Genomic DNA, 22,095 nt, shown 5'->3' with positions numbered 1-22,095 from the left:
GGATCATGTCAATGGGGGCTAGCCCGCTTACACGACAGAGCCTTCTCGGATCGTGCCAATGGGGGCTGACCCACTTACATGGCAGAGCCTTACATGTATCATATCAATGGGGACTGCCCTCTTACATGACAGAGCTTTAGGTTTCTCTTTACTGGAAGGAGCCTTGCGTCTGGATGGATCCTCAATCCTGACTGGAGCCTAGCCTTGAAGGAGCCTGGCACCTGGATGGCGCCTGGCTGGCTTCTAGAGCCTGGCTGGCTCCTAGAGCCTGGTTGGCTCCTAGAGCCTGGCTGGCTCCTAGAGCCTGGCTGGCTCCTAGAGCCTGGCTGGCTCCTAGAGCCTGGCTGGCTCCTAGAGCCTGGCTGGCTCCTAGAGCCTGGCTGGCTCCTAGAGCCTGGCTGGCGCCTCGCGCCTGGCTTGGCTCCTCCACACTTGCTGGAGCTTCGAGCTTGGAAGTGTCTCTAGGCTGTCTGGCAATGTCCACATCGGACACTCTTATATCTGTCCAATTTGTTCGACCTCTGTGCATTTGCGCCAGGTTGGAGGCCCGCTCCTTCTCAGTATCCGACCATGACAGAGTTCCTTGGAACTGTCCGCCTCTGGCGTTTTTCGCCTGTATTGGCATTTGGCGCTTGGCTGGCGCTACATTGTCCGAGAGTCCTGAACAACCACATAGTTTATCAGGAGACTGGAGAAGGGTGGAAGAAATTCTTCCCCTTTGAGCTTTTGGCCCCTGGCAAGGGGAGGTGATTTTAGTCAGCTACACCCAGTAGACGACAGGATATCTAACAATACGAGAGAGAAGAGTCTTCCTCCGAGAGGATCCTTCGTGAACACTTCTTTTGCTAACGAGATCTCTTCTTACATGTTGATGAGGTTCCTCGTTGCAGATCTTCCTATCCCTGCCCGAAGGAAGGGAAGGAGTCTGGAAGTCGAAGAGACTGAGCTGAAATTGGGCGGAACCCTGATTTTCTAGCTCTTATTGTATCCTTCTGAATACCTTCTGGGAAGCATTTTTGAGCCCTCATCGCACCCCGAAGACTCTGTAGGCAAACGTTTAAACCATCTCTTCTTCTGTAGATGAAAATGTAAGTACCCTGCCTGGGCAACTAAACTTCTATCTGAAAGCGTTGCGTCAGAATAGAGGGATTTATTTCTTTTGCCAGACATACTATGCTGGCAAGAACCCATTGCCGAGTCTCCATTGAATCTGATGCGAGATTCCAATGCACAAAAAATTCACTTGTCTTCTTGGTCGTTTAGGGCTAAGAGAAACAAAGAATTCCTTCATAAACTTCCTCAAAGAAGTTTGATGAGGAGCAGTTCCATTTTGTCGGAACACGGAATCTGTGGCCACAAAAAAAAAATTCCATTCGAAGTACATGATATCCTACTCTTGTCGTATTGCGGTATCGTATAAGATCCCGAAGATCTTAATCCTCTGTTATCTCTAATTCCCTTTGTAGAGACAGAGTATGGCCTTTTACTGCGTTCTTTGATAGCAGATATATACATAGGTGATTCTTCCCTCTGAAAGTGAAGAAAAAAACCTCGCTATGTGGTTCACAGAGGTATCGGAAGAGGACAGTTTCCTCATTCCATCTAGCACGATCTGCAGCAATTCTATGTCTTAGCCATGACTATTGTCATTTACCTTGAAAAAACCTCTCATTCATGTCCACTTCTGGTCAGTCTGCACGCGGACAGACTCAGAGTGGAGAGGTTTTATAGGTCTATTTATAATAGATTCTGATAGAATATCCAGATACTCTTGGAAAAGCCTTACGAAACATGCTGTGAGAAGAACGTGACTTCTGTGAATCCAACCTCTCTAAGGCCAAAATGAGGCATACATCTTCTCTTCCTTTGACGCCCAGTTATCTTAATATCTGTTAAGAAATTTAGAAACTAGGGGAAAAAGGCTAAAGTTTATTCCCCCTTCTTTAAATTTAAAGATGTCTTATATTGCTACCTCTCTTGGTTCGAGGAAAAAGAAGCAGTCTAAAGGAAGCCTGTTCGTCTTCTACCTTACAAAGAGATCTATGAAGAAGACTTTCCGCAGGTTCTCACAACTCTTTTCAATAAATGTTAGACATACGTTAACAGTTATTATCTTCGATCGAGAAGGTTCTCACGGACATGCAAAATCTTGCATCGAACCTCTTAAGGTTCCCAAATAGGTTCTCTTTTGTTAACGCGAACAGGGGCGAAAAAAAGAGATTCTCGATGCTCTTTGCGATATGAGAGAGTCGTGGAATTGGCCTAAGTGATTAAAATAAATCATTTCATCATTCCTTGTAAGCGACCCCTTTTCGATTAAATGGGTAACGAAATCAGGAACGAATCTTGCCGTTACCGAGCCTGCTGTCCGAGAGGCTACTGGACTCTTAGGTTAACCCTCTTACGCCGATTGGACGTATTAAACGTCGAGTCAAAATGTCTCCCGTATGCCGATTGGACGTATCATACGTCGGCTCAAAAAAGTTTTTTTAAAAATTCGCGGAAAAATACTTATAGGCCTACCAGCCGAAAACTTTTGTATCACGCGCCTTGGGGGATGCTGGAGTTCACGGATCAAGGCGTTGTTTTGTTTACAATCGCTACGCACGCGCAAGCGCGAATTTCTATCTTATCGCACTAAAAAGTATCATTGACACATCTCGGAAATTATTTCGTCACTTTGACATAATTATTGCACCATTTTAAATTATCCTTTACATGAAGTATTATATATGAAAATGTGCGCAATTTCATGCACAATACAACTAAAAAATACTCATGATTGTAGCTTTTATCAATTTTGAAATATTTTCATATAAATAACGATAAGTGCAAAAATTACAACCTTCGGTCAACTTTGACTCTACAGAAATGGTCGAGAAACGCAATTGTAAGCTAAAATTCTTATATTATAGTAATATTCAATCATTTGCCTTCATTTTGCAACAAATTGGACATCTCTAGCACAATAGGTTTCGATTTATGTAAATTTATGAAAAAACGTTTTCCTTACGTTCGTGCGATAACTCTTCCGATAAATTTTTTTCGTGCGATTGTCCTAATGTTTTGCACCCTTTTACAAATTTTTTGCCGTTACATAAAGTTTTATATATGGAAATGTGCGCAATTTCATGCACAATACAAAAAAAACAACCCATGGTTGTAGCTTTTATCAGTTTTTTTGAATATTTTCATATAATAACGTTAAGTGCAAAAATTTCAACTTTCGGTCAGCTTTGACTCTACGAAATGGTCGAAAAACGCAATTGTAAGCTAAAACTCTTATATTCTAGTAATATTCAATCATTTACCTTCATTTTACAACGACTTGGAAGTCTCTAGCACAATATTTCGATTTATGGTGAATTTATGAAAAAAAAAAAAAAAAATTACGTTCGCGGGGTAACTCTTCCGAAAAAATCAGAATTTTTTTGTGCGATTGTCGAAATGTTTGCACCATTTAAAATTAGCTGTTACATAAAGTTTTATATATTAAAATGTGCGCAATTTCATGTAGAATACAACTAAAAATGATTGAAGGTTGTAGCTTTTCTCTTTTTTTTGAAATATTTGCATATAAATCACGATAAATAGAAAAACAAAAAACCACGTTCGGTCAATTTTGACTCTACCGAAATAGTTGAAAAACGCAATTGTAAGCTAAAACTCTTACGGCCTAGTAATATTCCGTCATTTTTCTTCATTTTGAAACAAATTTGAAGTCTCTAAAACAATATTGTGATTTATGGTGAATTTTTGAAAAATATATTACCTTCACTCCGCGCGCCGATTCGCGCCGCAAGTCTCCGAAATACGTACATGGCATTATCCTAATATTTGCTCCTTTTCATATTAAGCCTTTTTTTATAGTGTTTCATATATCAAAATGTGCGCAAATTCATGAAGAATACAATAAAAATAATGAAGGTTGTAGCTTTTTCCATCTTCGAAATATGTGCATATGAAAAAATATATATATTAAAATTTCGACATTCGGTCAAATTTAACTCGTCCGAAATGGTCGAAATCTGCAATTCTAATCTAAAACTCTACAGTATCGTAATATTCAATCATTTGTCTTAATTTTTTGAAAAAAACAAATTGGAAGTCTCTAGAACATTATTTAGAATTACGGTGAATTTTTGAAAAAAATATTTTTTGCGTCCGCGCGTTACGAATTCGTACATCATTTTGTGATAATATTTTTCCGGTGTTGCTTTTATTGTTTTACAATGTATTATATATCAAAATGATCGCAATTTAGTGTACAATAAAACGCAAAAAAAAGTAACTGGTTAGCTTTGACCGTTTTCTGCACAGCGTGATTTGAATACAATTATGTATGAATTTTTTTTTTCGCTACCATATATCGCATTATTTACATATGATAATGATATTATTTTTCATTTCTGATGGTTGCATTCTAAACTTCAGGCAATGACAAAAAAAAGGAGCCAAAAATGAACTCTTAATCTTCAAAGTACGCGCGCTGTAATTTTTTGAAAAAATTATTTTTTTCCACTTCCGCGCTCACTCCAAACCAGGCCCGGCATACGGGAGACGTTTTGATTTTTAGGGCTCCGGCGTAAGAGGGTTAATAACTCGCTAAAACGAGAAAATATCTTGGATGGTGCTTCTGGCGTGGCAGGCGCTTCTGGCGCAATTTGCGCCAGGCTGGCGCTTCCTTCTAGTTCTTTTAGGTTATGTGCCATAACATCTATGCCTTTATGGATACCCGACATCCTTCACATGTTAATTCCGTTCTTAGTGGGAAAAAACTTTTATATACGTAGTATAATCCATTCAGGGAAACAACTTCTGCCACTAAGAGAATGTTTCCCATCCGACTCACCCAACTTCTCTTGAGCAATATCCGAATTTAAAAAGGTTGTGTGCGTTTCTCGAAAGGATGAGAGAATTATATATATCGCGCGCTGCCGTATTAGAATCCTTTATAATACTGTCACATTGTGGTAAACAGCATTAATCTAGGAAACCTTTGTAAGGATACTAGGAATTCTGTAGTTAACCTCGGTATGTGCATAAAGACTTGACCAATACCGTAGTCTCTTAAAGTGAATTCTCTACTACATTCATCTTCTCACTAAGCATGTACTCTAATAAGCCTATGCTTTCGTAAGCATGAGAGCATTATACAATATAGAGTTCCGCTGCGTTAGAATCCTTTAAAAATGTTACCTACGGTAAACAGCATTGAAATGTTGTAATATCTTTCTTATTGAAAGCTTCTTAGCAAAAGGCAGACAATATTTTATTTATGTTTGCTTAACTATCCCCTCAATCCGAGGCTAAAACCACGATTGTAGGGGAGAGACACGGTTATTCATTCCATCCCACAGGAGAGAGACATGTTACCGACCACTCCATGCCGAACCTAATGATACTGCGTTGGTGTCTAAGCGATAGCAGTCTCGTTAGCCGACTGGCTTACTCTTCCAGAGTTGCCAAGCTACTCCATTTAATAAAGGAATCTTATAAAAATTATTATTGAACTTCAGGAAGTTCTTATAATGCATATCTAAGCGAAACAAGACTTCGATAAATCTAGAAGCTAAGTAGGTGGTTGTCTTAACAATCCCTTTAAGCGTAGTCCTTCCTAGGAAATTCCTGGAAGGATACTGGTAACTGAGTTGCTCAGCAAAGAAGTAACTACGGTATGTGCTTATGATTTGCCGTATCGTATTCTCATACAGCAGATACTCTACTACCTTCTTTCCCTGACGAGGCAGATAGAGAAAGGATATTCTGGTGCCTGGATCCTTGCACCTAGCGCCTGGAATGTTCCGCACGCTAGAAGGAGACTCGCTCCTGGAACGTTCCGCTTGCGTGGAAGGTCCCGTGCGCCCTGACAGTTCCGAGCGCCTACTAGACCCCTTTTAGAAAGAGCCTCTTGCCCGGAAACGTTCAATGGAAGGATCGTTCTGATTGCCACTCTACTGTAAGGCTCCTTGCTCTAGCCGTCTGTTTTTCTGCGCAATTTGCGCCAGGCTGGCGGCTTCGTCTCTTTGAAGGCGCCTTGCGCCAAGAAAAATTTTCTAGAACGCGGCTCGCGTTTGGTTGTAGGAACGCGGCTCGCGCTAGTCTGTTAGCTGGAACGCGCCTCGCTGCTGGCTATAGGAACGTAGCTCACGCTAGCTTGCTGGAAACGCCGGGCTTCCTGGCAGCGGCTGGCTCTTGCTCAGTGTTCTCTTAGTTTTCAGAGAACGCGCTAGATCATCGCTCCAAACATACATTCTTCGTCTTTTCGGATGTAAGATGAAGAGACGCACTTTTTTAAGGATGCCTTATCAATGGCTATCCTTGGCAGTCTGGGGACGTTCTACAGAACCTGCCGAGGGGACGCCTGACCGGTGGGGGTTCTCCCTAACCTTCCTGCGGCTGTCGACTTTCCTCCTCCACTGGGTCTGGGAGTTTGGAAGAGGTCTAGGCCTGGAAGCGCTACGGAGCCGATCAGACGCACCCTCCACTGCACTGGGAACACTATATTCACTTCTTACCTTTTTAGAGCTCGCCTTTTGAGCTCCATCCATTTATCTTCAAATTTGCACATATGAATTTGTAGATTCTGTGGAGTAAGAAGGTGATGAGGATGCAACAACTACTAGAATTGTCAATACTCTAACTGCTCGTTAGTACGAGAGCTCTTAAAGCTTTCTAAAAGGAAAGGCGTATCTAGTTATATGCTTTCTGACTTCCTAAAGTAGGAAGTTAGATCTTATATTTCCTTCATCAAGTTCTAACACTTATACACGTATTAGTGAAAAAAAAAAAAAAATCAATATTTCCCTTATTGCAAAATATAAGTGTCTACCGAAAAATTCGGTAGTTTCACGTAATATATTCTTCGAAATTTCGAAGCCAAATTCATTAAAAAGTTAATAAAAGCGTATGCCAAACCAAAGACCCAGTACTTCCCTGCAAAAGACAGCCCAGAAGGTCGATGGCGATGAAAAAACGAAAATCAAGTCAGGAGATAGCAACAACGTATGTTGACACTACCGCGACAGAGAAAATCTGGTTCTAGAAAACGGTAATCGTTCCTATTCCTGCCACCCAGCAAGGGGTTCAGGGGCGGTAGATCACCTGACCTACCTGCAGCGTGTGCCGCGAAATTCGAATTTCTGTCGGGGACGACGGAGTCTATAGCTAAGTATATATCTGCTGGGTAAGTTCCATGTACAAAAATGAATTTTTCAATATGGTGAAAAAATAAACCCTATAAATCAGGAGAAAAAAATTTATAAAAAAAATACAAAACAAAAATTGGAAAAAAGGGCTCTATTTGATTGTTCTATAATGTCTTTCTGAGTTATATACCAAATTCCAATGTTATAGCTTTAAAACTAAGTGAGAAGATAGATTTTGAAGGTCAATAAGTATAGTTTTGAGATACGGGCGTTCAAAGTTTTCCTTCGTATTTCTATAAAGACAATATTAATAAATAATGATTATTATGAATGTATATTTGTTTTTTGTGTATTAATAAACCAAAACTATTTTATTTATCATAATTTAATCATAAATGATGATCCCTTTGCTCATATATCGTAGCATGGGGCACTGCTTGAGGCAAGATGGGGCACTCCTTCCTATGCAATTCTCTCTCTCCCCTTCACTAACTCTGCTTATTACAGCGAATTTTCTTCTTCTGTGGTGTTGGCGAGATGTTTTCCTTGTATTTTCCTCTTTGGCATGATGAAATTCTTGCCCGAAACAAAGATAAACAAACGTAATTGCAAGAGAATGTCAAGAGGTTGAAACTCGAAGGCGTACACTTTTTTTACAAAGACAATTTAATAAATATGACAATTTGTCCAAAATTGCATTTTTCCTAACTATACAAACCTGAGGTCCTTTTACAATAGGAAGGTACTAGCGGCAGCTGGATAGGTCGTAAGCTTTCGAACAAGGGGTTCGGTAGTTAACTGCTTGTCCGACAGGCGCGCGCGCGCGACTGGTAGGTAAACAAATCACTTTTGCTTTTGGCCCAAGCAAAACTGCAGAGTGAGGGGTGGCATGAGGTGGGGCTATGTGTAAAAGGACCTCAGGTTTGTATAGTTAGGAAAAATGCAATTTTGGACAAATTGTCATTTGTTCCGACACGGCATACAAACCTTCGGTCCTTTTACAATAGGAAGACTCACTTCTTGGTGGGTGGAATCTGAGTCTTTTGTGAACAGACTGGTGTTCGCCCAACCTTGGAAGCCTCCCTGGTCGTAAGAGCGAGGGAGGGATCCAAGCCTCTGTCCGATTGATCGGGGTGTGCACCGCAGGATCAATGGTCAGACCTCTGGACCGAGTACTAAGAGAGAGGCAAGCGTATCTCTTCGTACCAGCAAACAAGAACAAGTTCCTATTTGCAAGAGGCAACAATGTTATGGTTTGTCTCTTGTTGGCTTCCACTTCCCCCCCCTTGTAGGAGGAAGTGGTGGATATTCGCTCCCATCCCTAGTGAAAGGGATAGGATGGGGCTCTGTCGAGTAGCTCACCGGCATCTCGTCCTTATCCAGCAAGGTGATGACCGTATCCCTCTACCCACAGGTAGTAGAGGGGTAGAAAAAAGATAGGAAGAGAAGCCAGTCACTCTCTCATTCACTTATCTATTCTTACAGTCACACCAGGACTCGATGCTGTTCAGCTGCTAGGGTCTGGGTTAGCTAGACAACGTGTTGAGCAGCCACCACGGGTCCTAAGGAAAACGATCCAAGGACCTGTGGGCAATATCCAAAAAGGTAGAGGTGCCAGTGGTCTGGTTGTACCAGACCCCTGCCTTCAGCCTGCGCCACGGAGAAGTTCTTGTGTAACTCGAGGGAGTGTACTTCTAGGTCATCTTGGTGCTGACGAAGAGTCTTCAACACTCCGCCTGGGATGTCGAGTTTCTTCAGAAAGCGCGGTCGCGCTTTCACAGGACAAAGCAGCATCTCCTTCGCATCGAAGGCGTTGAAGCCCATTAGGGAGGGGATTGTGAAGGACTCTAACCGATCGTCAGGAACCGAAGGGTTCAGAGTCTTCGCTACGAATTCGGTACGAAATCGAGCGTCACGAATCCCCATCCCCTGGATGCTTGACTTCGCAGGCAAAGTCATGCAATTACCTCAGAGGAAAAGAAGGGAATTGTCGTATGACCTATCCCTCTTCTCGACTTCGGTGATGTCCTGTACCCATACTGGTCTATCCGTCTGCAGCGAAGTTGTTCTCGGTAGTGGATAGGCCACCGACACTCAATGGTGGGTGTCGATGGTATGGGTACTGTGACAAGCCGTTAGGACGAAGAAAAGATTGTTATGGAACAACCGAACTAAGTCCACAGCGAAGTTCGTAACAGACTGGGCGCTCTGACAGCTGCCTACTGACTGCGTTCGGTAGGAGGCAAGTTGTCCAAGCACCCGAGCAAGTCACGTGACCTTCGCCTTAACAGGGTTATGCCAAGAGACTAAACAAATAATTTGTTCGTCACCGATGCCAGAAGGCAAGGTGATGACTCTCTTAAGGCATGTGCCCAACAGGCGAAAGTCAATTGCCTTCTAGAGACCGAGGTCCTTGATGGCAATATATCTCATAGTATAGTTGATTCTCGGGTAAGGAGAAACAACACTATGTGACGTTGAAGACGAAGGTGTACAGAAAATGCAACCTACTTCTTCACAGCTGAACCGAGAGAAGGATTCTCAAGATTCTGAACCTGTGCTACAAAGACTGAGAACGCTAACCGCTATTGATTGCTGTCCGGTGAGGATCGTAGTTGCAATAAAAGCGGAGCGCTTCCAGTAATGAAGACAGGGAACTACTGCCTGAAGAACTGCTTCTCATGGGCTGAACATTTGGAAGTAGAGCTGTCAGGTCGGAGAGTAGGCGATGTCTTCTGACATATCTGTTAATTCGGGGCGAGCAATGAAATTGCACACCTACGAATACGAGATATTTTGAAGACAAACTCAGATGTCTGCAAAAATCATTCGCATTATCGCAGTGCGATGCAGCGGTTGACTAGTACAGACTTCTGTTACCGTGCGGTAAACAGAAAAGATGACAGAGTCCAAGAGATATCTCTGTTGAAAATTCTCGCAATGTCGAAGGCGATGAAATCGAGCGTCACAGCAGTAGATGGTCCTTCATCATTGCGAGAATCCCCGTTAATCAGAGACCTAAGTCCATGATTGTTGGGCAGAGATACGGTTCGGTAGTCAATCCAACCAGGGGAGAGAGAGAGACGTAACCGACCGTGCATCTCCGAGACCTAGCTGATACTGAGCCGCTATCAGGCAGCTCAATACGCAGTAGCTCTCGGTGACTCGTCATCCTGAGTGCCAGGTAATCCATTATTCCACGAAGGAATACGTTCGGCTAGAACCATCGAGCATAAAGAATACGCTCGAGCAATTATATTTAAACGAAACGGATTTCGGTAAATACAAAAGCTGATTTGGTGTTGTCATGACAATACCAAGTATCTAAAATCGAAACTGATAACTGCTGGGAGGTTGCAGGCAACCCCGAGTTGCAGTTCAATTACGATACAATTCGTCTCGGTCACAAACCGTAGAGTTAACTACGGTATGCGCCTACCCCACGGACAATTCAACTGTTAAAGAATCATGTCGCGAGGGTAATATCGTAGTATATTTGTAGGTTCTGTACACGACCTCCATCCTAAATTCTTTTCCCCTCGAGGAATGAGAATAAGGATTGGAGATCGACCGCCTTCGTTCTCTTATTCAAGAGAGTGAAGGAGAAGTCTTTCCCAAAGGAAAGCTTCAATGGTGAACAGAATACCGAAGACGATAGTTTCAAGCCAAACTGGAAGTTCCCGTCCGTTCTTCTCTATTCCAGGTTAAGCGCCTACTGTGAGATACTCTTCTTTCAGCAGCGGTCTTCTTCCAAATGCTAGAAATTACAGGAATTCGAGCATAAGCGAGGTTCCCGATTATCGTGTAACAATTATCGGGTATTCTCGCTCACTTTGGACCGTGGTCTCGCCTGAGTGTTTGGAGATCGTAAAAAACTCGAACACTCTGAGTGCGCTAGAAATTCCGTAGAATTCTAAGCACTCTGCGAAACCCCCCACCGAATTCGTCAGACGATATCGGCTGGTGGTCCTCTCGATTCCCGTAGAAATCGAGAAAGGGGCAGGATCCTCCTCAATGACCGGGGCTTACGTCAGGTAGGAGGACCCGAAGGTCCCCCCGTAGCGCAGCCCCTAACGTGGGATCTTACAGAGAAATCTCTGTAGGATCCCTCCCCTTTCCCTCGTAGCCGTAAGGAGAGAGGGATGGGGGAGGAATTGGATACTGGCTCGCCTTCCCAGCGGATCTAGCAGTTGGAGAAGAAAAGGAGCAGCCATCGCCTTACGGCGATGGCCTCTCAGAGCCTGGGAAAACGTATCGTCAGGAGAAAACGTTTTCCCGAGGAGGGTTACGAACTCATACTGTAGGTAAGTGTCTGCCGCCACTGTGAACGTCGTCTGGGTGGGGCTGATCGACACCTGACAGTAGAGAGCCGATACCGCTCCGACTCATTCCAGTCCTCGTCGAGGTCGAAACCTCAGGAGGACCGAAGGGGTATTTAAATACGGTGTCCGAAGACACGTATAAACGCCTCTGTCGCAGTAGAGGAGGTGAAGTAGCTTGTTCGACCGTCCAGAACTGAGAGAGCCTTCTTGTCCGGAGACGAGAGACTACCTGGTTCAACACAGTCGGCAAGCTCCGATCGCGGCCGACCCACCGTCGATCTGGGTTCCCTCTCGGGCCCCAAAACGACTCGAGCCGAGACGTGGCTCTGCTGGTGGGAGCGGCGATCCTTCCCCGAGGTCATTGTGCTGACGAATCAGCGCCGTAACCTCGGCAAAGTTCCTCTGGATCTCGGAAGTCACAGCATCTTGCAGAGTGGGACCGTTAAGCCCTTCGAACAAGAGCATATTCCGAGAACCTTCCTCCTAAGAAGGGGGAACAGCGACAGCCCTCTCGGTCTTCCCCATCCACTTGCGCATACGTCCTGGCCGGTCCAAGAACCGTGCCTGGCACGTAGGGTGGGCGTCGTGGTGGGATCATGAGGGGCGCACCTCACGATCACTCCTCAATACCTCGCTCCTCCCGGTGTAACCCGAGGAGGTTGAAGGTACGGGAGAGGCAGACCTGACGCTCCCTCGTCGCGCGGCTGGCAGAACCAGCAGGCTTGGAGGGCTGCAGGCGATGGTCAACCCGCGGTGACGATCGAGCTGCAGGCCTGGTCGAACCGTCTCGCTGTGGAGAACGGCTGGACTGAGCACAGCGGCCCCGATCTCGAGTGTCAGAAGAGCTGGTGCTGGTTGCCGTTCCCGATCGCTCTCTGTGAGAGCGACGGTCAGGCGACCTGCAGGCTCCACTGCCGCAGTGAGACCGGTGCTTGTCCTCACGGCACGTCACGTCGCTGGTTCCAGCCGTGGCTGGCACCGGCGAACGGGAGGACCTCTTCCCAGCCTCAGCCCGTGGTCGGTCGTGGACCGTCACGTCCCCGGGTAGCCAGCTGTTCACCGCGAGAGTGAGAGCTGGTATGGTGAGAGTCGCATGAGCGGCTGTCACCAGTTCCTTCCGCCCCGTGCCGTGAACCTGACGCTGAGCGGACTCAGAGGTCTGGTTCCTGGCTGCACGGTCGCTGGTAGGCGACCGTACACTCGGTACCTCCCGCGAACGAGAGGCCGAGACGGACCCTGATGCAGTGGCAGAACCACTGACACCAGGCGAGGAAGTACCGGTGTTAGCCGGTACCCCTCTGGTCCCCGTAGTCTTCTTCCTTGCGGAAGAAGAGACGGGCCCCGCTCCCCGAAGGAGCAGGAGGACCAGCGAAGGAACCCTCCCTGTCCCACCGAGGTGAGACGGGTCCCGAGAAGCTCCCGAGGGGAGGACTTCTTAGGAGGGAGGAGGCGACCTTCTTCTTCCTCGGCTGTAAAGCCTTAGAAGTCGAAGGGGAAGAGGCGCGGCCAGACGACGATGAAGAAGATGAAGACGACGACCACGACACCTTCCTCTCTTCTTCGTCAGCTTCCTCAGGACAGACGTAAGATCTGCTATCCAGGGCGGAGCCGGGGCTGCTGTAGCCGAAGCCACAGGGCCCGGACGCACCTGTACAGACAGACCAAAGTCTGGGGTAGTACCACCACGAACAGGGACGACATCAGCAGGTATGGGCATCCAGGAACAGCAGGCACGGCCAGCACATCATCGGTAGGGACAGCCAGCGCAGCAACGGCACCAGCGCAGCAACTGCATGGACAGTCAGCCCAGAATCGGCAGGTACGGCAGGCAGCACCGGAAACACAGGAAGTGGAGCAGCAGCCAGCAACATCCTGGTACCGGCGGCAGGTCCAGGGGCGAGTTCTAGGGCAGCGGAAGTGTGGTCGCTGCAGCGCGGCAACCACGAGCGGCGGCGGCACGCCCCCCTCTCGGCACGGCGAACGGCACTTCACAGCGGCTGTAGGCAAGACTGTTACCACGTGAGGCGAGTACACCAGGTGAGGAGGGACGTCGTCACCTGGTTGCGTGGTCACCACTCCATGGGTGACCGCAGTAGGCCCAGACATAGAAACCGCAGCCCCTGGACACCAGCACGCTCTGCAATTGGAAGGACGCCCATACCTCACCAAGGTCCACCCTCGTGGCAGTAGCACCTGCGGAAATAATAGTAGTAGCGATTAATGGGGGGGAAATCCCCTCGTGCGGGGGTTTGATCCCTCCCGAACGAGTGGAAGACCCCTAATACAATTGTACATCGGGCACCGAGCGCCCTCCCCCGCGCTCGACGGATCGGGCGAGGAGAAGAACGCCGATAACCTCCCCCCCCCCCAAGGGGAAGAGTCATCTGTGGGAACTGAGCGGGGGGGGGTCTCGTTCCCCACCCCCGCACAGTCCCATGTACCCAACAACAAAATAAGAGCCCTAGAGCATCGTGCCATCGGCACGAATACAAGGCATAAGGATCAATTCCTGACTGAGCGGAACTTGAACCAAATAAAATTGATGCAATCAATAATAAGGAACAAAATGAAAATGCATCTTGCAAAACGATTCACTTCACAATGAATAAGGGCTCGGATCGAGCGCATTTGCGCCCTCGGTACCGAGCGCAAGGGTGAAAGGTTTCATTCCTTACCTTTATGGATCAAGGTTTCTGGAAACCTTGATCCATAATGAAATGATGCAATCAACAAATATATGAAAATGAAAAGACTACTGCGCTTGCGATTTCACTTCATACAAATAAAAAGTGGAAGGATCAATTCCCGTGAATAGCGGAACATTGATCCCAGTCAACAATGCAATCTCAATAAAAAAATGAAAATGAAAAAGAACTGCACTTGCGATTTCACTTCATTCAAATTAAAAAGGGGGAAGGATCAATCTCCGGGCAAGCTCGGAAACTGATCCAAAATGAGTATTGCTACAATAAAAAGAAAAATAATATGAAAATGAAAAAGAATACTGTACTTGCGATTCCACTTTCATACTGAATAAGTTTCCGTGCCGAGCGCATTCGTTCGGCAACGGGCATACAGGTCAAAAAACTTATAAATGAAAAGAGCACTTACTTACGATTTTCATCTACACTTTCCAACCCAATATACGCTCGGAGCGAGCGCTCCCGCCCTCGGCACCGAGCATACACAATACGAGGATCATTCTGGGAAAATGAATTCCCGCAATTACGCCCTTCAGTCCCGGCACTCGGGTAATCGGAGGCGTTGTGAACCAAGATCCTTTAATTCACAATTGAATTCAATGAAATGATTGTACTTACAATTCAGTTTCACTAGATACATAGAAAAAGAAAACACAAAATGCGGGAAAGCAAACGACGATGAAAGCGGGCAGAGAGCGATGATACACGTCCACACGCCAGCAGGCCGAAAGCAAAAGTGATTTGTTTACCTACCAGTCGCGCGCGAGCGCGCCTGTCGGACAAGCAGTTAACTACCGAACCCCTTGTTCGAAAGCTTACGACCTATCCAGCTGCCGCTAGTACCTTCCTATTGTAAACAAAAGGACCGAAGGTTTGTATGCCGTGTCGGAACAACATGATTATTATGAATTTCATATTCCATTTTGGGTATTAAAAAACCAAAACTTTGTTATTTATCATAAATGAAGATCTCTTTGCTCAAAGATCGTAGCCTTAGGCACAGTGTGACGTGTGCTGTCAAGCAAGACGGGGGCGTTACTAAGCAACCCTCCCCTCTCTCTTCACTAACTACGCATATATTATGATATTCTGTAATAATACTTGAGCGATTTTTCTTCGTCTGTATGTTAGCGAGATGTTTCCCTTGTCTTTTCCTCATTGGCATGATGAAATTCTTGCCGAAACATACATAAACATACGTGAAAGCAGGCGAATGTCAGACGTGAAATGGAACGTGTAGACTACTTGACGTCTGTGATCGCACTAAATCAGGGGCCGCATACTCAAAACTTCCAAAGGCGCCTTTTGTGGCAAAGGCGCCGTTCCAGTCGGCCGTTACTCGAAAGGCTCATACTCAAAACACTGAGTGCGGCCCGCCATCTTGGAAATATGGCGCCGTGAGAGCCTTTGCGCTAGGGCTGGTTAGAGCAGCCTTTAAGGTGGGAAAGGCAACTTTGGGATTGACAACAAGTAAGAAGAGGATGTCTCCTACCTCTTGTATATGTCAATGAATGCCATTATACATAGTTTTATTTTGCAAGTTACTCTAATTGCTTTGTAATAGTGTGATATTCCTCTGCAGACGTTAGATTTAAAGTTATTGGATGTGTATTATTTAAAATTATTTCATATATACAATCTAAAATTCCTATATTATAATCCGATTGTTTTGACCTTTAGTTATCGTATATCTTATAAAATGTTCATGTATAATCAATGCTAGAAAACAATATATTTTGTTGTCTTGTTAAATAAATTTCAATACAGAAAATATTTCTTTATACTATGTACTATATGCAAAGGTGAAAATATGTACGCAATTTCCCTGCCTTATCACTTATCATGGTACTCATAAGGCACATTAAACTTAGGTTAAAGTGGTCAGAGATAAGTACAGTACTACATACAGTGACTCATTATGAAATAAATGCCACCTAGATACAAATAAGTTATGAAATAAATGAATTTGATGTTCATATTACCTAGATATAAATAGGTTACTGTATCACTGAATGACCCTTAATAATAGCAATATCAGTGTATCACATAGTACATTATCTCCAGGAAAGAAATAACATACTAAAGTAAATAAAAAATAAAAACTTACAATAAGGTAGAGGTAACTGAGATCACAGAGGTATCATTTTATACTATTATAAATAAGGAAACATGCTTTATAGCCAAAATAGAGAAATAACATGAATAAGCATTGTAAATAAACAAACGCTGTACTAATCTTATCACAATAACATGAGATCACAAGAAGCACGATATAATAAGAGTAAATGGAGGAAAAATAAAAAATAAACCTCAAAAACACTAATCTCAATAATGAAGAGGTATATGACATTTATCACATTATGGGCACCCTTGGTATAGGAACATATAAGGCATGGTATGAAAAAAAAAAAAATAGATTTTACTACTGTATAGACTATATTAAAAGTACTACCACTTAAAAAAAAAATTATGCATAATGTCTCTTAGGCATATCAGTCATGGTTACCATGCTGTCAGCTATTACCCTTACATTTCCATTTAATTCTTTTACACTTTCATTTAATTCTTTTTGATTAGACAATATATCCTGAAAAATATCAGAAACATCTGCCAACACCTCAACTGCTTGTTGCTCCAGTAGGCCCAATCTTACCAAAACTTCCTCTGAAGGTTCTAAAGCTAAACTTTCATGAGGACCACCACCTCAAAAGATTATAATACAGAAATTAGCTACTGCAATAACTCTGGAAAAGAAACATCAATGTAATTGTGTAATTATGATCAATGACTTCCCACATCTCTACCTCATCAAAGGAAAAAAAAAGTGACAGATACCATAGATAGAGTACATAACAATTACTTGAGTCACAACTAGGCATGGTTATGTTAGGTTCAGGTTAGCCTAGGTTAAGAATTGGTCTTGTAGATAAGACCCTTTTAAAAATACGGACCCCAGTTTTATCCTTTTGAACAGGTCTCATGTTCGTGTGGGACTGCTATTCTTCAAAAGCTCCCTAACTTTATAACCTAACCTAACCTAAGATTAAATGGTTAACATTCATTTGGGGCAGAAATGCCATACATGAAAAATCTCTTAGATTTGTGTAAATTATATAAAAATAAAATGATCTGGTTAGGCAAGGCATAGGTATTGGCAACTTATGCAATAATACCCACAGGCCTAGGCATATCATCACAGCTTAGGCTAAAACATTCGTTTCCAAGCAATATCATAGGATACTTTTGCATAGCCTAACATATAGCCTACTAGGAATATATCATAATTAGCATGACGTTAACAGTAGAACATAAGCCAAGGCCTAGCCAAAACTCGCTTCAATCTAGGTATGTATGCCAATTAGTTTATGCTAAATTAGGGATGTTGCTTCCTTTTCTTAGCCACAGGGTCCATCGTGCCGCTCTTTAATCGCTCTGCCATCAACAACCAGCTGATATGCTGTTGTATCGTGATTGGTTCTCATTCTCTAGCCACGCTATGATACAGGCGATGTGATTGGCTGGACTATCCAAAGGTGCCTTTGACAAAAAGGCAGCCTTTTCGTGCAAAGGCACGTCCAAGGCGCCTTTGAAAATCTTTGTGTATACGATTTCGCCTTCGTCGAAAGGCGCCTTGGGCGAGCCGTTGGGAAAGGCGCCTTTTGTCAAAAGGCACCTTTGCGTAAGGCTTGTTTTGAGTATCCGGCCCCAGGACTGGACTTGGCAGCTTGAGCCTGAAGTCTCCTTCTCGACTCGGGGAATGTCTACAGATGCCATTTCTCCCAATTTCTTTGACAATAATTATCAAAATTTACAATAATAGAAGAAATATTGCATTTTCTTGCACGGATCAATGTTTTAGGCTTATTGAGTTACGTTAACTAATTACCCTGTAACTACGAAAGTAAGAGGAATTTTGACGAAATATTTCGTATACGTATTCTCAATTGCCATATGAAGCTCCATGAATTTTTTCATGACTTTGCATTTTTCGCCCTATACCTCTATATATAGGTTCTGGTCGGCCCCCTTAACAGAAGCCCTTTCCATCACATAATACTTAGTTCAAATACATACCAGTATCAGTCTGTCCTTATTCCTATGCATTAATGCTTTCATCTTTCTTTCTGTATCGGTTTATCACTTTTTGTATTTCACAGCTTATAACAGATCAATTTTTACTCGTAAGTTTAGTTGTATGATACTTTAATTTTGCAATGTGTAATTATGCAAAATTTTCTTCTGCTTCTCCCTGCACTTACAATGACAATTTCTTCTGTCACATAAAAGAAACAGAATTTTTCACTACTCTACTAAACTCATTACTACACACCTTGTTAAACAGAACTCTAGTTGCACCAATTTTGCGGGAAACTAGGAAGCTTCTCATTAGGGCATTAGCTTGACGGAGTGCTTCAGTTCGTTGCCTCTTGTCATATAAAAGCCAGTCGATTGCATTTATTTTAACTCTATCCTCTGCTGTGGTTTCTGCTAACACCTGTCCCTCTGGGTCTCTATTACTTGATGAGAGCCTGTAAAAAATAGAATGTATAAGTGTACAAAACAACTAGTGCATAATGAAGTTAAATCTTTTTAAGTATCACAGTACTTTTAAAACCAAAATTAAGCATTCAGCAAAATAAAAATACTTGATTTGAAAAGACAAGACTCTTTTGGAGCAAAACATACTAGTACAGTCGATCTCCGCTATTCACGGACTCCAGATTCGCGGATTTCTCTATGGACCTTACATACCCATTCTTTGTGGGAAATTCACTCATTCGCAGTATTTTCTATGAGACACAATGACTGAATTTTCATATCGATTTCATGATCAAATGCACTTTTTTTGAGAAAAATATTTAAAAAAACCAGTATAAGCATTTTTAGTGGGTATTCCTAGAGTTTGAACAAACAAAATAGGCAGTTTTATGCGTTTTTATAGAGGTTCTAAGTATTCACGGATTGTAGTTTCATTTTCAATGCTTTTATCATAATTTCTGTAACAATATCTTAGAATACGAAAATCTGATACAGTATTCTATCCTATCTATCAGCCCAATTCCTACGAGTAATCTTACATATCCTTCACACTGAAAAAATTTATATCAAGAGCAAACAGCTAAATAAAAGATATGACAAAATGCAAATCAGTACATAAAACTAATTACTAGATGTGTTATACAGTAATTAAAAAAACCTTTTTTATTGCATGTGTCAACATGCCTTAGCATACTAACCAGGGAATTCCTTGGTAAGTTTGTAATTTGTTCACGTCATCCCTAAACTACAATCCCCATCTACTGAAGGGGAAATGTAAAATACTTATGAAGAGATAATGCATACTAAAAGAAAGACAAGCTGGAGAGCTAAACTAAGGTGTGAACAGTACTGCAAACCACAAGAAAATGACAATTTGTCGAAAATTGCATTTTTCCTAACTATACAAACCTGAGGTCCTTTACATATAGTCCCTCCTCATGCCACGCGCGCGACTGTCGGACAAGCAGTTAACTACCGTTCTCCCCTTGTTCGAAGCTTACGACCGTTCCAGCTGCCGCTAGCTACTTCCTATTGTTAAAGGACCTCAGGTTTGTATAGTTAGGAAAAATGCAATTTTCGACAAATTGTCATTTGTTCCGATACGTAATACAAACCATCGGTCGTTTAACAATAGGAAGACTCACTTCTTGGTGGGAGGAATCTGAGTCTTTTGATGAACAGACTGGTGTTCGTCCATCCCTGGAATGCCTCCCTGGTCGTAAGAGCGAGGGAGGAATCCAAGCCCCTGTCCGATTGATCGGGGTGTGCACCGCAGGATCAATGGTCAGGCCTCTGGGCCAAGTACTAAGAGAGAGGCAAGTGTATCTCTTCGTACCAGCAAGCAAGAACTTGTTCCTGTTTGCAAGAGACAATCATAAAATTATGGGTTTGTCTCAAGCTGGCATCCACTTCCTCCCCCTTGTTGGAGGAAGTGGTGGATATACGCTCCTATCCCTAGTGAAAGGGATAGGATGGGGCTCTGTTGAGTAGCTCACTTGCATCTTGTCCTTATCCAGCAGGGTGACGACCGCGTCCCTCTACCCACAGGTAGAGGGGAAGAAAAAGATGGGAAGAGGAGCCAGTCACACTCTCATTCACTCATCCTTTCTTACGGTCACACCAGGACTCGATGCTGTTCAGCCTGCGAGGGTCTGGGTTCGCTACACAACGTGTTGAGCAGCCACCACAGGTCCCAAGGAAAAAGATCCAAGGACCTGTGGGCAATATCCCGAAGGTAGAAGGAGGTGCATGTGGTCTGGTTGGACCAGACCCCTGCCTTCAGTACCTGCGCCACGGAGAAGTTCTTGCGGACAAAGCAGCATCTCCTTCGCATCGAAGGCGGTGAAGTCCATTAGGGAGGGGATTGTGAACGACTCGAACCGATCGTCAGGGACCGAAGGGTTCTGAGTCTTCGCTACGAAGTTCGGTACGAAATCGAGCGTCACGGATCCCCATCCCCTGGATGCTTGACTTCGCAGGAGAAGTCATGCAGTTTCCTCACAGGAAAATAAGGGAATAGTCGCATGACCTATCCCTCTTCTCGACTTCGGTGATGTCCAGTACCCATACTGGTCTGTCCGTCTGCAACGAAGAGTCTCGCATCCTCCTATCCCCATGCAGCGAAGTTCTCGGTAGTGGATAGGACACCGACACTCCATGGTGGGTGTCGATGGTATGGGTACTGTGACAAGCTATTAAGACGAAGTAATGATTGCTCTGTAACAACCGAACTAAGTCAACAGCGTAGTTCGTAACTGACTCGGGCGCTCTGACAGCTGCCGACTGACTGCGTTCGGTAAGAGGCAAGTTGTCCAAGCATCCGAGTAAGTCACGTGACTTTCGCCCTTAAAAGGGTTATGCCGAGAGACCAAACAAATAGTGTATTTGTTTGTCACCTATGCCGGACGGTGAGGTGATTATTCTCTTAAGGCATGTGCCCAACAGGCGAAAGTCAATTGCCCTCTAGAGACCGAGGTCCCTGAAGGCAAGACATTCTCATAGTTGTTGAATCTCAGCTAAGGAGAAACAACACTGTGCCGTTGAAGACGAAGGTAGACATTGAATGCAACCTACGTCTTCACAGACGAATCGAGAGAAGGATTCTCAAGATTCATAACCTGTGCTTACAAATGACTGAAAACGCTAACCGCTATTTCATTGCTGTCCGGTGAGAAGTCGTAGTTGCAATGAAAGCGGGGCGTTCTTCAGTAATGAAACACAGGGGAGAGCCGCTTGAAGAACTGCTTCTCATGGGCTGAACGTTTGGAAGTAGAGCTGGCAGGTGTGGGAGTAGGCGATGTCTTTCAATACATCTGCTAATCCGGGGTGAACAATGAATAATTGCACACCTACGAATAAGAGATATTTTGAGGACAAACTCAGATTCCGCAAAAATCATTCGCATTATCGCAGTGCGATGCCAGCCCAAGAGACTATTACAGAATTCTGTTACCGTGCGGTAAACAGAAAGATGAAAGTCGAAGAGATATCTCTGTTGTAAATTCTCGCAATACTGAAGGCGATGAATTTGAGCGTCACAGCAGTAGATGGTCATTCATGTATGCGAGAATCCCCGTTAATCAGAGACTTAAGTCCGTGATTGTTGGGCAGAGATACGGTTGGTATTCAATCAAAGCAGGGGAGAAAGACATAACCAACCGTGCATCTCGAGGCGGCAACTGGTACTGAAATGCCTTGGCAATTCAATACGCAGTAGCTGTCGCTGACTTGTCATCCTGAGTTGCCAAGTAATCCTTTCCACGAAGGAATGCATTCGGCTAGAACCACCGAGCATAAAAAGATATGCTCGAGCAATTATATTTAGGCAAAACGAATTTCGGTAAATGCAAAAGCTGAAATGGTGTTGTCGTGACAAAACCATAA

At 44.1% G+C, this 22,095-nt stretch overlaps 1 protein-coding gene across 1 annotated transcript in view; it reads right to left on the bottom strand.

Annotated features, from left to right (window-relative positions):
* Nucleotides 1–22,095, bottom strand: part of LOC135206835 (nuclear pore complex protein Nup107-like) — a 34,454-nt gene that overhangs the window by 7,164 nt on the left and 5,195 nt on the right. Inside the window, exon 3 of the mRNA XM_064238324.1 lies at nucleotides 18,503–18,701. Within this exon, the coding sequence (XP_064094394.1) occupies nucleotides 18,503–18,701 (199 nt within the window). The remainder of the gene's footprint in view (nucleotides 1–18,502; nucleotides 18,702–22,095) is intronic.

Source organism: Macrobrachium nipponense, chromosome 31, assembly GCF_015104395.2.
Source record: "Macrobrachium nipponense isolate FS-2020 chromosome 31, ASM1510439v2, whole genome shotgun sequence".
NCBI lineage: Eukaryota > Metazoa > Arthropoda > Malacostraca > Decapoda > Palaemonidae > Macrobrachium > Macrobrachium nipponense.
The sequence above is the reverse complement of the archived record's forward strand: the minus strand, read 5'-3'. Positions and strand labels throughout refer to the sequence as shown.